This window comes from Callorhinchus milii, unplaced genomic scaffold (genome assembly GCF_018977255.1).
Source record: "Callorhinchus milii isolate IMCB2004 unplaced genomic scaffold, IMCB_Cmil_1.0 Scaffold1, whole genome shotgun sequence".
In the NCBI taxonomy this organism is placed as follows: Eukaryota; Metazoa; Chordata; class Chondrichthyes; order Chimaeriformes; family Callorhinchidae; genus Callorhinchus; species Callorhinchus milii.
The window spans coordinates 22,589,573-22,605,590 of NW_024704742.1; the positions used below are offsets into that span (position 1 = coordinate 22,589,573).

Sequence of the window (16,018 nt, forward strand, 5' to 3'; positions counted from 1 at the left end):
TTAGCAGAGGGAGGGAGCAGAGAGAGAGAGAGGGAGGGAGCAGAGGGAGGGAGGTTAGCAGAGAGAGGGAGGGAGCAGAGAGAGAGGGAGGGAGCAGAGAGGGAGGGAGGGAGGGAGGTTAGCAGAGGGAGGGAGCAGAGAGGGAGGGAGGGAGCAGAGAGAGAAGGAGGGAGGTTAGCAGAGGGAGGAGCAGAGAGGGAGGGAGGGAGGGAGGTTAGCAGAGGGAGGGAGCAGAGAGGGAGGGAGGGAGGTTAGCAGAGGGAGGGAGCAGAGAGAGAGGGAGGGAGGTTAGCAGAGGGAGGGAGGGAGGGAGACAGAGCCGGTTGGTGGTGAATGAAGGTGCCCCCATTGCACCTGGTGCCTGGGGTCGGGGTGGTGCAGGGTCACAGGGTGCCCACGTTGCAGTGAAGGTGGCTGGGGAGGGGAGGGGAGGGTGGGTGGTGCCTTTTGCAAGTGATGCCACAAAGTGCCTGCGGGTAAACCGAAAAGTGTTTGCCACAGGAGAGTGGCAGTCAGTGGGGCTGACAGTGCAGTTAGTGTTTGCTTGTGAATTATGTGGGTTGGTGCAGGTGCTGATTGAAAGTGTTAAAGGTTTTGGGGAAGTTCTTGCAGAAGTACAGTTAAACCATGCCGTGCACATGTGGGAACTGGAGGCGGTGGATCCGTCCTCTGGTGGTGGTCCTGTACATTGTGGGTGTTGTGGTTGCCGTTCCTCTTTGTGTCTGGGAGCTGCAGAAATTCCAGGTAAAACGTTTCCTTTTTTTTTCACAAAACAAAAGTGAGTGTAATAAGGCTGTCTGATGTAACAGTAAAAAAAAAAATTGTTTGAGTTGATCCGTTACACTTCTAACTCACTGTAAAGAATATACTGGAACATGATCAGAAGTTTTACCAAAGAAATGTTAGTTTTTCTGCAATGTAGTGACTTGCTTCCAAGCAGCTTTGACAATATCAATTGTTAATCGTTCATTGTCCATATAATCACACGTTCGTGGCAGGAATATCAATGACACCTGTGTATAAAAAGACTGGGCCCTACGACAACAACAATTTGTATTTATATAGTGCCCCTCATGCAGGGCAGCATCCCAAAGCAAGCACTTGACAGTGGCGGAGAGCAACGCTGAGTTGGGGGAGGGGGGTTGACAGTAGGCACCGTCAAATTGGAAGGTCTTCAGGCACGACCTGAAAATGGGGACGGAAGGGGTAAGGCGGAGGGATAGAGAAAGCGTGTTCCAAAATTGGGGCCGTAGTAGCTGAAAGCGCGACTAGAATGTGGAAGGAAATATGTAGAATCAGAAGATACTTGATTGGTCCTAAAGTTTGAATAGATACCAGAAGGGAGAAATAAACCATAAATAATAATGAGGTTTAACGTTGTGCCTTCATCTTGAGGTCTAGTGTTGTGCCTTTCCAACCCTTGATGACAGATGAAATGTCTTGTAATCACTTCAGGGTATCTTACTACATCTTAAACTAAATATACTAATCTATGTTGTCATTTATGTGAATTCGGAAACTAAATTGTTTTGTGTAGTTAACATGAGCGTTTTTGCCCCCAATCACTGAATTCATAATTGCAATTTTTTATGTAACCATTTTACATTTTAGTATGTTTTCCAAGCCATGGCGTTTGGAGTAATGTTTTTCTTTTTTATTAAAATAAAGGTGGGAACTCACAATAAAGCCTGGTTCATTGCTGGGATCTTTGTATTTATGACAATTCCAATATCCCTTTGGGGCATCTTGCAGCATCTAGTGCATTACACTCAACCAGAATTACAGAAACCCATAATAAGGTACCCACTGTGTTTTTGGTTTTGTCTGTTATAAATCTTGTGAATTTGACCCTCAACTGTCTTTTTTCCCCCACATCCAAGCCATGACCTGCTCTGCCTTCCCTCACCTCCGTAACATCGCCCGACTCCGCCACTACCTCACCCCTCAGGCCACTGAAACTCGTGTTCATGCCTTCATCACCTCCAGGCTCGACTATGCAAACTCCCTGCTTGTCAGCCTTCCCAACTCCTCCCTCCACAGGCTGCAGATAATCCAGAACTCTGCAGCCCGTGTCCTCTCCCGCATCAAACTCCATGACCCCATCTCCCCCATTCTCGCCCGACTCCATTGGCTCCCTATCCTTCAGAGGATCCAGTTCAAGATCCTGGTCCTCACCTACATAGCCCTCAATGGCTTCGCCCCACCTTACCTCTGCGACCTCCTAAACCCCTACCAACCCGCCCGCTCTCTCCGCTCAGCCGGCTCTGGCCTGCTCCACGTCCCCTGCCCCACCAGTGGCGGGAGAGCCTTCAGCCACTCTGTCCCCAACCTCTGGAATTCCTTCCCCCAGTCACTCCGCCTCACCCCCTCCTTAGCCTCCTTCAAGTCCCGCCTCAAAACCCTCCTCTTCGACCATGCCATTCGGTCACTCCCCCCTTTCCCTCCCTTCTCACCCCCTGACCCCAGCTCGGGTCTGAAATGCTGTACACTGTCCAGCGCCTTGGGACGTCCTCCCAACATGAAAGGCGCTATACAAATGTAATCATGTTGTTGAATTCAGTAAATATAGAAGGTTTGAAAATAGTAATTGTCATACTAATTGTTTTGATCTACAGGATTCTATGGATGGTGCCTATTTACACTTTGGACAGTGTAAGTTCTTTTTATATTCTTGTTTGTTGGTGTTTGGGTATTTCACCAAAATGCATTGTTCCTTTACCATTAAGAAGCCTACTGACAAAGCAAGAACTGTATTATAAAGAATGTTGTTTTTGTACAATCCTTGATGACTGTACAACTGTTCTGTTATTTAAACATTTCCAATTGTTACACCCTGGCATGTAAAACAATGTTGAATATATTGTGATAATTACATCTTTGGTCAAATTGAATTAGACCACTACTGCGGAATCTACAGTCATTGATATTTGTACAGGAATTTATTATTGATAGATAACTATTTTAACGATTAGAATAGTTAAAAACCAAAATAGCTTAAACAGAGGGACTTTCACATCTGCCCAAATCACAAGACAAATGGGACTTAAATTAATGCCTTCATTGGAAATGGATGATCTGAAAAGATAGACATTCTGGAATTCTGCATCTAATGTCGAAGCTATGGGGACATCATTAGGTTGGTTGTCTTGGGCTCGAATTTGTAAACTGCAGTCCTAACGTACTTAGAATTCGATAATTTGATCGTTGAAGGTTGTGTGCTATACTGCAGTGTTTACTTTCAACCGACAATATTTTCTTTCTTCTGATCAGTGGATAGCCTTGAAATATCCTCATATTGCAATATATGTTGACACGTGCAGAGAATGCTACGAAGCCTATGTCATCTATAACTTCATGGTTTTCCTGCTCAACTATTTAACTTATCAATATCCGAATTTGGTAATAATGCTGGAAGCTAAAGATCAGCAGAAACATCTACCCCCTCTCTGCTGCTGTCCGTCTTGGCATATGGGCGAGTAAGTAGAAATGCTTCAATTTTATGCATTTTCTTTAACGTAATTCATGGCTTTTCCTTTTTTTAAACAAAAGTATAAGTTGACCAAAGTTAGAAGTTACTTTGGAGATGGAACTAACAATATTTATAAATTTAGCAGCAGTTCAACTGGATCTAAATGGGTGCTTGAAACCTGTCTCTGTCTCATATTTATCTCTTTGCCCCTCTCCCTGTTTCAATTTCCTGTCATGTTTGAGATGCAGTAAATTGCTGGTAACTCGTCACTCCAAGGGAAAAGGGCTCAAAGATGAGTTATCCGGAGTGGCGAGTTAGGCACATGTATAAATACGTAAATGTGGACACGATATTGACAGTATGATGACTTGAGTGGTAGTGACAAGTTAAGCCAGGGTCGAGTTATCAGGAGTTTGCTGTATGTTTATATTTGTCTTAATCTGCAATTGTGATGTGTTCAGCCCTAGGTTTCGAATCTGTTCAAAATAAAGAATTTATACAAGCCCTTCTAGTTTTCTGACTAGAATAATTCTACTACCAAAAAAAATCTCTCGCCTGTAAGTTTGGTTATACATTATGTAGATTGAGAAATTCCCCCCTGGTTTGGCCGCTTTTTAAACAAATTCCTTTTTCTCCTTTTCATTTCCCACCTTTTTTTTTCTTCTGAAAATGAAACAGTTTCACCCTTCCCTCAAATAACTTCCATCCAATCATTTTAGGAGTGAGACCTTTTCAGCTATTTTGTTTCTGTTCTGGGGATTCTCCTTTCTGCTACTCCTCCACCTAAACCCCCTCTTCATCGTAGACAACACAGCATATTGCTCCAAGGCATTAAAAAAATGCTGCTCTGAAACCAGCTGCTGGCTGATGCCAGAAGTTAAAGTGAATTGGGCAGATTCCTTACTCCTTTGTGGAGGAATAGCTGCCCTGTGCTGCTTGCCTCCTCCTCAGTAGATCAACGCTGTTTGGAAATCCAATATGAGAGTGTTGCAAATCTGACCAAGTGTAGCAGACCCCGTAAATAGTCACAATCCTATACACCATAGCACAGAACATTCAGGTTCCAATGTGCTCTTTTAAGAAGTTTATATTTTTCCAGTTTGTCTATGTTTTGAGCAGTATCGAATTGATGGCTTCACAATCACCCAAAGTTTTGATGCAATGGTGAAATGCAATTGGCTTGCAAATGGGTATAATCTGGTTGTATTCTACTTTATTTCCCAATTCTGTATTACCCAAACAAAAGGTTAGTACATCATCAAGTGTTGTGATTACCATTGCTTATACTGTTCCAAAATCGTGCGTGTTACAATAAAGAAATGCTATTTCTGATTACTTCCTGTTTCCCTATGTTTTCTTCGGTAGAGTGTTGCTGTTCAGATGTAAGCTTGGAGTTCTACAGTATACGGTGGTCAGGCCGTTTACAACCATAATTGCACTGTAAGTACTGTCTCATAATAATGAGTCTTATACTGCAATTAAATGTACGTTTTCTGATTTTCGTTTGTAACCAATAAAAGTTGTTAAAACACCCCGGATACAAAAAAATGAAATTAGTGTGCATCCAATAAACACCAGAAAAACACCTACCCTGACACCAACTGCATTTGTGTTACTCTCACTCTCTGCCTCTCCCTCTCTTCTCTGTGTGCACAGATGTGTCTCATGACACGTTTGTGAGAGGAGGGAGGCACTGTGCATGTGTGCACAGGTCCCTGAATCTTCTCATTACAATTAAGTGAAAGCCCGAAAATCTGATTTTTTTTGAACTTGAAAATTGCTAAAAGTAACCCCCCCCCCATGAAAATTTGAAACCCTAAAAAACAGAAGCCTTAATTATACTGTACTTTTAGAACTGGGATGATATCTGTGGTAGTTTTTCTGTTTGGCCTTAGGCAGTTTCTTTTGAATGATTCACTTATGTACATCTCTAATTCAAATGTAATTGGGCAAAAACTTTTAAATATTCATCCATCCTCACATGTGATCAATTCAACCTCAGCAAAGTTCACTATCAAAGTATCCAGTTCCTACGCTTTACAGTAAAATCCTGCAAAGTGCTTTGAGATGTCCTCAAATGCCATATCAAGGTAAGGATTATTATAGAAAATGGTCAGACCATATTTACTCAACCTTGCCTTTTGTGGGTTTATATTTTGATAGCCAAAATTAACTGACTTTGTGCTCCATTTTCATTTTAAAAAAGTAATTTGCTAATGAGCTACAACTTCCTTCTTATCGTGTGATATCAAACCATATGTTCCTCTTCCTGTCTGGGGATCGTGGTGTGAACAGAAACACTTTGAAATCGTAGCAGACTTAACAACAAAACTTGGCAGTAGGAAATGTCAGTTTGTAGTCCAAACTCAAATGGCCAATTAGTTGTGTGTTGTACACGAACACTTGATAGCATGTTGCATAGAAGATAACCATAGGTGCAATGAAAGTCCCACATTTTCTTTGTGCAGCAGTATGCCTTGTATGTGGAGCTACAGATTTGTCATACTGGTTTAAAAAAAGCTTCTTTGTGTCTGATCTTAATAAAGTGAATTGAAAACCATTCTCAGGGAAGCGTATGCTGTGTCGTTGCCCAACTCTCTTCCTCTGAACTGTAGGCAGTGAAAAAAATTCAACGATTGGGCAGGACACAGCTGGGGGAGAACGATAATTGACGGCAAGACAATCAATAGGGAAGCAGACACTTCTCACTCTAGCTAATATTAGGGCAGCCTGGGGCCAGGACTGCTGGCATATACTTCATCAGGGGATGTTGCTTGTTCTCACTCTCGAAGCTGTCAGTCACACCAGAGATGACCTAACAAGGTGCTATATCAAATATAACGATTATTTTCTGATATATAGTAAAATTACAGATTTTCCTTTTTTGGTATTATCCCTAGTTGGCTATGTTAGATTTTCACTGCGCTGCCTTGTTAAACCTGAAGAACAGGACGGTTTGCCACAAGCTTCTTCGGGGAGGGAATCTATGATGAACCAAAAGATGTGCTCTGATTGAAAGTCGTCTTGTAGCTGTTCCTTTTATCTAAAATGCATTGCTGTGCAACCATGATTTTTTATCTGGCAATCCAGCGTTAAGCCATTAACACTCTGAGAGAAGGGAAGTGAATCTACTGTGTTTGGTGTTTGAGGTCGGAATTGAATTGGGACTTTCTTAAATGAGTTCCGGCAATACAGTAGTTGATTTATTAGGCTGCAGTGCATTCTTGTCCCAGTGAACCGCTGAATAGGCATTCTGTTGTCTGTAGCTGGAACAGTTTTGAGAAGTGATGCAAACCAGACAGTTCCAATACTAATTAGCTGGAGTTAAGTTAGAAGATCAGCCATGATTGAATGGCGGGGTAGGCTCGAAGGGCCGAATGGCCTACTCCTGCTCCTACATGTTATGTTAATTTCCAGGCAAGCGTGAATGCTACAACTGTGAGCTTTTCTTTTTCTACCTCTACTTTTAGAATTCCACCATTAGCATCTGGATAGGTTGGGAAATTGTGTAAGGTATTTCTAGCCTAACATTTTTTTCTCCTTCCAAAGAATCTGCGAGCTCGTCGGAGTTTACGATGAAGGGAACTTCAGCTTCAAAAATGCTTGGACGTACTTGGTTATCATTAATAATCTTTCACAACTAGTAAGTTGTACAGTATTTTTCTTTGTGTTATGTCCTTGTCTGTTGCAAAATTATTTTAAAGTTTACTCATCTGGACTTTCTGATTTTGTTTATGCTGATTCACAATTTAATATTGATTTATGCACAGGACTATTATCTGGACTTGTATTCCATATCTTTCTTTTTCACCCTATCCCTGAAAAGAGAAGGGAGTTTCTCCCAGTGTCCACGCCAACATTTGGCCAGATAAAATTGGTCACTCACTTGCTGTGTGTGTCACATTGCTGTGTGAAAATTGACTGCTTGTTCGCCATCAAAATACATCATCACAGCATTTTCAGTAAATCCTTTGAAGCACTTTGAGATGCCCTTTCAACATGGAATTACTCTCTGCGTAAACACTTCCTGGTGTCTGTTCTGAAATTGTCCTTAGCATCCCTGAACCTGCTTCTGCCATCTTGTTCTGCCACCTCAGGATATCTAAAAGTAAAGCAGCACCTTTAGGAGGGGACAAAATCAGCAGCAAAAAAGTGTTGTCTATTTGAATTTGGATTTGCTGTACAGTACATTCTCAATTGTACTATGAATGCATAAAAGTCTTTTGTTGAAGGTTTGAACTTGTTTGTTTGTTTCACAGTTTGCTATGTATTGTCTTGTGCTGCTTTATAAAGTACTACGTGAAGAACTGAACCCCATCCGACCTGTTGGCAAGTTCCTCTGTGTGAAACTGGTTGTCTTCGTGTCCTTCTGGTAACTGAACAATTTTTTTTTCTAAACTTATCAATTGTTTTGACTTTCGTTTTTGCTTTAAGGGCTAAGTGAAATTGGGGTGGAGGAGAAGTATTAAGAACTGTCTTACAATTTGAATTTTAGAAAGAACAAGAATTCTTTAGTGTAACTCAGATTAATCTTCCTTTTGTTTGTCTGTACTTGTATAGCACTCATATAGCAACCGTCATGTACGGTAGTGCCTTGGAGTATTCATAATTAAAGAGTCGTTATTGTCTTTCATACTTGTGTAAAAACTATTTTTGTCTCCCATTTTAGGCAAGCTGCTTTGATTGCACTGCTTGTGAAGGTTGGTGTAATATCTGAAAAACGTACTTGGGATTGGGAAAGTGTAGAAGCTGTGGCCACTGGATTACAGGTACATCTTGGAATCTAAATGCTTCACACATGTTGCTTCAGTTTAAAAAGGGTTAATTGCAGGGTCCTCACAAACTTGCCCATTTTCACATTTGTGCCTTAAAAATACCCTTGTACCAATTTATGCAATAGTCAAACAGTGAATAGTTCTCCAAACTCTTTTCATGGCTTGGATATAGATTTGGGAAGTCCCAAATTCAACCCCTAATCTGGTCTGAACTGTCTGATGTTTGTTAGTGTGCTCCAGCTGGCATCAATGCCTCTACAGTAGGAAATCAGCTACAATTCATGTTTACTATAGGGTATAGCAATACTGAACTGTCGCTGATTACCTAGTAATGTTGTTGAGTTCCTGTAGTGTAGAGGCATTGATGCCAGCCCTGTTAGGCTTCAGGCTGCATTATTTATGTAAGTCTTTAGGATTTGGATTGGTTTAAAAGTGGGAGGCTGGACACTGTACAGTTCACTTTGTGCAAGTCGATGTTTCCGTGACTTTCGTTATTCTATCAATGGTAACAGCAGAGATGAGTAAAATTGACTGTCTTGGGCACTCAACCAGAGTGTGTGATTCGCCAAGAGTTCTTTTGTGATTTCTCTTAATGTATGGGAAACAATTTGTGTGGGAAATGGAAACGTTTAACCCTGTTGCAGTAGGAGTGTTCTTCTGTGGTTGGAGATTAAGGCACATTGTAGAAACAGAAATAAGAGAGAGCTTCACACTGTCTGGTTTTGATGTGCCTGACCAGGGACTGCATTGTTTTGTAAATATAAAGGCCAAAATGGAAAACCGCTCATTATCCTAGCATTGATACCGCTCACCTTCAGCATTACTCATCTGGACTTTCTGATTTTGTTTATGCTGATACACAATTTAATATTGGTTTATGCACAGGACTATTATCTGGACTTGTATCCCATATCTTCCTTCTTTCATCCTCTTCCTGAAAAGAGAAGGGAGTTTCTCCCAGTTTCCACGCTAACATTTGGCCAGATAAAATTGGTCACTCATTTTGCTGTGTGTGTCATATTGCTGGGTGCAAATTGACTGCGTGTTCAACTAAAATTACATGACAATCAAATATTCTCTGTAAGATAGTTGATGCATAAAAAAATCTTATTCAATTTGAACAAATTCTTTGCATCTCTTAGAAAGTAATGATGGCTTACTACTGAAAACTCTGACCTTGCTTCATAATTGTTTTGTCTTTGCAATAACACTTTCAAAATGGGTGTGTAGGAGAAGCCCTGAATAAGTGACTCTCTTAAGGATGTGCTGCCGAATATTTATTATAATAGATTTTGCTGTTAGACTCTGCAGCTTGCATTAATTCTGACTTCTCAACACTGCAAATAAATGTAAAATTATTCTTTGTATGGAAACCTTCACTGGTGATTTTCCATTTACTTTTTTTTCTTTTGCTAGTGATAATAGAATCTCAAAGCTTGTGCCTCTCAAAATGAAAATCCATTTAGTGTACATGATTCAAATTGTTTGTCAGGATTCCTTTTTTTCTGGAATAATTTGGTGTGTAGTTCTGTCAGTATAAATAAATCTGTGTCAAACTATTAAAGTAGAAAAATATTGGATCATATTAATTTGAGATTCTATAATCACTAGTGAAGGAAAAATGTAATTAACATGTTTTGAGATGAATGTAGTTAAGCAATGGAAAACCCAAAACAAAGCGGTTTAATTTCAAACATTGTTTCCCCAGGATTTTGTGATTTGTGTTGAAATGTTCTTTGCTGCGATTGGCCATCACTACAGTTTTTCCTACAAACCATACGTGCAGGAGGCTGAGGAAGGCTCGTGCTTGGATTCTTTCCTTGCTATGTGGGATATCTCTGACATTAGAGCAGATATATCGGAACAGGTTCGGAATGTTGGTAAGGAAGTCACTCAAGTTTTGTTCCAATAATTCACTCACTTTCATTCGCAACCTTTTTGTAAACACTATTATAATTTAAGGTGGAAAACCTTGGGTTGATGCTTGTGGTGCAAGAATGCCAACTCTGGAATCCTGTTCTCCACTACCCAGCATCTCGCCACGTCCCTCTCAAACACCCTCGATCCTCACCAGTTGCCAAGTCCAAAGAGGTCCTGGACTTGTTTATCTCTAAGATAGATAACATTCGCTTGGCTGCCTCCTCCCCCCATCACCCTCTCCTCCTACCACTGCCCCTACCCAACACTCCTTTGGCCCCCATCTCTCCCTCCTCTCTTTCCCATCATCATTTGTATGAAGCCCACCACCTGCTGCCTCGAACCCCTCCACACCTAGCTTATGGTCACTCAACTTTCCCCTCCTCTGCCTACTGCTGGCTGACACATTCAACCAGTACCTCTCCTCAGGCTCTGTCCCACTCCTCAAAACCACTGTCATCACTCCTCTTCATAAAAAAATAACCTTCGATTCCTCCAACTTCACAAACTTAAGACCCATCTCAAACCTCCCCTTCCTGGCCAAAGTTTTGGAACACGATGTTGCCAATCAACTTCGCTCACACCTCTCCCTCCACTCCCTACTTGAGGATCTCCAGTCTGGTTTTCGCGCTGCCCACAACACAGAGCCAGTGCTCGTCAAAGTACCAAATGACATCCTCTCTGTGACCAGGGCTCGTCTGCCTCCTTGTCCTGGACCTCTCCGCCTCGTTCGACATAATCGATCATGCTATCCTCCTCCAAAGCCTCTCGTCCCTCATCCACCTTAGTGGGACCGCACTCACCTGGTTCGAGTCCTATTTAACCACCCCCCAAAAATGAATCTTGGCAAATGGTATTTCCTCCTGCCCCTGTGGGGTACCCCAGGACTCCATCCTTGTCGCCCTTCTTTTCATCCTTTACATGCTCCCTCTTGGCGATGTCATCCGCAGACATGGGGTCAACTTTCACATGTATTCGGATAACACCCAAATGTCTGTTGATTTTCTGTCAGTTTGTCTTGACAGACATCAAGGCCTGGATGAGTGCAAATTTCCTGCAGGTGAATGTTGGCAAGACGGAAGCCGTACTATTTGGCTCCCCTCAACGTCATCGCTCCTGCTGACTAACCGAACCCTGTGCAATTTAGACGTCAGGTTCGATCCCCAGCTTTCCTTTCTACCCCACATCTGATCCCTGACCAGGACCCTTTTTTCCACTTCCCATCACGTTGCCTGCCTCCATCCGTACCTCACAAACAAAGAAGCGGAAACCCTCGTCACGCCTTTGTCACTTCCGGCTGGACTGTTCCAATGCCCTGCTCGCTGGTCTCCCCAGCTCCACAATACACAAAATTCAACTCATTCAAAACTCCACCGCCTGGATACTCACCCACACAAAACTACCCCCATCACACCAGTCCTTACCAGGCTCCACTAACTCCCAATTACTCAACGGGTCGATTTCAAGATCCTCTCACTCGTTCAAATCCCTTCATGCCCTCACATCTCCCTACCTATCAGATTTGCTTATCCCACCACCCGCTGCCTCCGCTTGGCCAGCTCCGGCCTCCTGTTTGTCCCTCGTCCCCTCCACTCCACCATCGGTGGCTGTGCCTTCAGCCACTACACTTGAAAACTCTGGAACTCTCTCCTTCAACCCTTATGCCTTGCCCCCTTTCAAATTCCGCCTCAAGACCTTCCATTTTGATCGTGCTTATGGTCACCTCGCCCATCCCTCTCCCCTGGAGCAGCGCCTTAGAATGTCCTCTTGACGTGAAAGGCGCTATACAAATGTAATTTAGTTGTTCTTGTTGTTGCATCGGTGTCAGATTCCATCACTGTCAAGCGCTCCAGGACGTTATCCCACGTGAAGGCCGCTATATAAATGCAAGTTATTGTTGTCATCTAGGACTTTTCCAATTCCATTATCTGCTATAATGGGGTCCGGCTGAAATTTCCACTTATGAGATTGATTAGAACTGTTGCTAAATGTAAATTCAATTAAGTGTTACCATTAGTTCATAGCTTGCCTCTTAACTGAACATATAAAAATATTCTAAAATCTAGTAATCAAATTCTGAAAAAGTATATCTTGTTGCATCTCAAACATTTGCCTGTTGAGTTGTAACTGAAATCTGTGATCTTACTGTATTCGTAATTTTTTCTTAAAGGTAGGACAGTGTTGGGACGTCCAAGGAAAACAAATGTTACACAAGAGGAGCACAATGAACACACAAGCCTTCTTTCTTCAGCCAGCCAGGACCTCAACTCTGATACCCCATCTCTCCCGGCATCTCCCATGGGGTACTACCAAGGGTTTGGGAATACTCATGCATCTCTTGCACCTGATCAGATACCTTCAGTGAATGACACTATTGAGAATTCTATCAGGGAGCAAGAATATGAAGATTCCCTAAATGTTGTGCCTAACAATTCACAGGAAAGCTCTGATCAAAATAATCATATAATTTCTTGACCTTTTGACATGAAGACATTGGCTTGAGGTCAACCTTGTGTTGGTATAGGAAATACTAAGCACAAAATGAGCTTTATGTCTGAACTCAACTCAAAGTTTTTAACCATATTTAAAAACCTTAATATTGTACAGTATATTAAATTTAAAAAAACTGACTGAATTAAGGTAAATATTGACCAAAATACCCAAGAGAAACTAAGTTGTGGAATTCATAGTACAAAGATGACATAATCACACAAGATTACTCGAAAATATTGTGTACAATAGTGTACATTCATTGACTTGATGGCAGTAATGCTAAGTTACTGTCCAGAGGTTTGTATGATCAATGCGCTAGGTTTTTAAGATTACTCCCGTAGTTTGAACATTGATGCCAGTTTATTTGTGAATTCTCAGGCTATTTTTACAGTCAGTCCTGCCATACAATGGCAACTCATGATTAATTGTTAACTTCATTTTTTAACCAGTAGTACAAGTCACTTTAACTCTCAATAGCAATTAATTCCTTTTGACCCGCCTTTGACTCACACTGTTGAAACATATCTATTTTGTAAGAATTCAATTTGAATCTCTGTACACTTTGAATACAGTGAAATTCCACTGTACACACCCAAGAGAAGCAAAGTGCTGGAATTCATAATAACAAATTGAATTTTGGTATGTTTATTTCAGGATTGAATATTTTTTTTTCAATAGTTTATTTAATGATTGAATTCCGAAAAAATTGATTGTTTGGGATCTTAAACTTGCACATTGTCAATGGTAAAAGCTGCATTAATCTTAGAATCAAAAGGTACTTTTATCTCCAGATTAAACTATAATCATTCATTATATCTTTTAAGATTTCTGCTGCTTCAAGATCCGGTGTTTAAAATATATGAAACCCAGAAACTTTGCACCAGAAATATTGGGGTGACATATTCTGGATTTAAAAATGGCAACTCCTGCCAGTAACCAGAAGTGCATGATGCTGAACTGTGGGAATGCTGCAATCTATTTTAGAGCATATTTTCAGTGACTGACAGTAGTGATAGTTTGTAAGTTTGAATTCCTAATTAAGAATCTAGGTGGTGAATACTGACTGAATTTGCAAGCTCACTGTAATGTCTTAAAACAATTCCGTGTGAGCATGGTTGCCAATTACAAAACAGACCTTAATTTATAATGAAGAAATATCCTTGTATTTGATATAGCTTCTTACATTGTCCAAATGACTCAAAACGTTTCACATGGTTTACTGTACAATTTATTGATTGTGTGTTTTGTGGGCAAACACAGCAGCCAATTTTGCACACAACAATGCCCTAGAGGAAGCCATGAAGTTAATAACCAATTTTATCTGGCAGATTGTTAGCTAGGATTGGGAGAAACTCACTTGTCTTTTCAAATAATACCATGGGTGTTTGCCTAACTCAGTTGGTGCATTCTTGCCTCTAAATCAGAAAGGTGTGGGTTAAAGCCTCATGTTGGAATTTTGAACTTGTGGTCTAGGTTGACACTCCAATGCATTACTGAGTGGGACTGCGCTGCATTGTGGATGTTGGTTGAGATGTTAAATTAAGATCCTGTCTGTCTGTTTAGGTGGATATAAAAAATCCCCCGGCATTGTTCAAAAAGAGAAAGGAGCTACTTCTGGAGTCCTGGCCAACAGTCTTCCAGAGAAAGGTGGTAATTTACTTCATGGCTGTTTGTGGTACATTACTGTGCTCAGTCACTGTACTTTACAGTAAATCCTGTGAAGCTCTTTGAAACATTCTCCCAATGTGATTAGTACCACTGCATTGTGAGTAATTAAAAATAAGCACATGTTGGTTCCTTGTCTTTTTATTCTCTGTTCAGTTTTGAAGAGATGATGAGGTTGATTTTCGCACTTTCAATCCCAAATTTCTAAATGGTTCCAATTATAATGGGGATTAGAAATGTAGCTCGCACGAGACTGTGTCTATAAGCCTTGGTGCGATGTGTTAAGCTAATGTACTGTGCACTGGACTACCAAAGACCTTGAGTTGTGATTTTAAAATGCAGTGTTGGTACTGCACAATTTAAGCCTTTACTTTCACTCTTCATTAAAATTATTCAGAATGTATTCTGTGAACATTAATAAGTACTGTATTTGGGATATAAATGTTCAAGTCCTTGACCAATACCTGCTTTCATATAGTCCTAATGCTTTTTTTAAAATCTAACTGATAGCGCAGTCTGGGAATCAATGCGCCCAGTTTGCAAATTGGATGCAGTGAAAAAAATCAGTGGCTACTTAAACCTACATTTTTAAAACGGATTCTTCAGTTAGAAAGTGGCGACACAGTTTGACTCCCAACATTCAATAAATATTTTTGATGCAGACCACTTGGATTTTGTTGTAGAATCTGATAAAAAGCAGCCACTCTAACTATCTGATTCCATTTTAGTGACTAGCTGTATCAGTCTACTGACATGTTAAGGTCTAAAGGTGTTAGTCCTCGAAAAAGCAGTAGAATTTGATACATGAGTTTACTGCTGCCTACTTTCTTGTTCAAGCCCAAATATTTGGGCTGCTACATTAAAAATGAAGTGATTGTACTTTGTATTCCTAATGGGTGTGGGCTTACTCATTTCTTGAACAAAACGGGAGTTCTTTCTGGACACGGGTGCCATTAATTAACAGTTTTTAGTGTAATTGTCAATGAGTTTCAGTTACAAAACACAAAGGAGAAACTCAGCTGACTACATTGGGGCTTTTGCACTTTTAATGGCAGAATGTTGTAAATAGATTTAGTAGGAAATTTAAGTCTTGAGTAAATTCCACGCATCTGTCATTGTGGAACTGTAGTAACAACCAAGGTTTATTCTACTGTGGAAACATGAATTAGTAAAATGGTACTGTGGTTATACATGGTTAAACAGGCTAGTGACAAAAATGAATACATTTTGCCGTGGCCTTTTCTGTTATGATATTCAATAAATATCAAACTTGTTCAGTGGCATGTACAGTGTATGTTGGGACTATTGATGGAAATTGTGTGGCTTTTGTTCATGACAAAACTATATAAGTCTGCGGTTTAACTTAGTTAACTGAAGCTTCCTTTACCAACTGCTTATCTTCAAAACTTCAAAAATAAAGATCATGTGGCAATATTTTTTAAAACTATAAATTTGTGAGTTTCCTTAACTTGTGCCTTCAGTTTGTATTACAGTAGTTGGAGAATTGATGTGGATCTATAAATTGTCTACAACAGCAGCAATGTTGGTATTTGGATGAACCTTTCTAAAATGATACAGCTCTATTAAGTATGTGTGATACTGTCACATTATCCCAATGTTAAAGGCGCTATGCAAATGTAATTTGTCATTATTGCAGGCAGTTCATATTTGGCAGACAGTAAATCTATACTCTGAACTA

At 40.7% G+C, this 16,018-nt stretch overlaps 1 protein-coding gene across 2 annotated transcripts; it reads left to right on the forward strand.

The window, feature by feature from the left end:
• Positions 1-288: 288 nt before the first annotated feature.
• tmem184c (transmembrane protein 184C) lies at positions 289-14,296 on the forward strand. Of its 2 annotated transcripts, XM_042338299.1 has the most exons (11): positions 290-744; positions 1,669-1,799; positions 2,616-2,652; positions 3,271-3,476; positions 4,835-4,909; positions 7,019-7,112; positions 7,729-7,841; positions 8,139-8,238; positions 9,953-10,124; positions 12,332-12,464; positions 14,218-14,247. In XM_042338299.1, exons 1-11 carry the CDS (start codon positions 628-630, stop codon positions 14,225-14,227), a joined length of 1,188 nt encoding a protein of 395 aa, XP_042194233.1. In that variant the 5' UTR covers positions 290-627; the 3' UTR covers positions 14,228-14,247. The 2 variants fall into 2 exon arrangements, with proteins under 2 accessions (XP_007897346.1, XP_042194233.1); XM_007899155.2 differs by having other exon boundaries at positions 289-744; positions 12,332-14,296.
• The last annotated feature ends 1,722 nt before the right edge of the window (positions 14,297-16,018 follow it).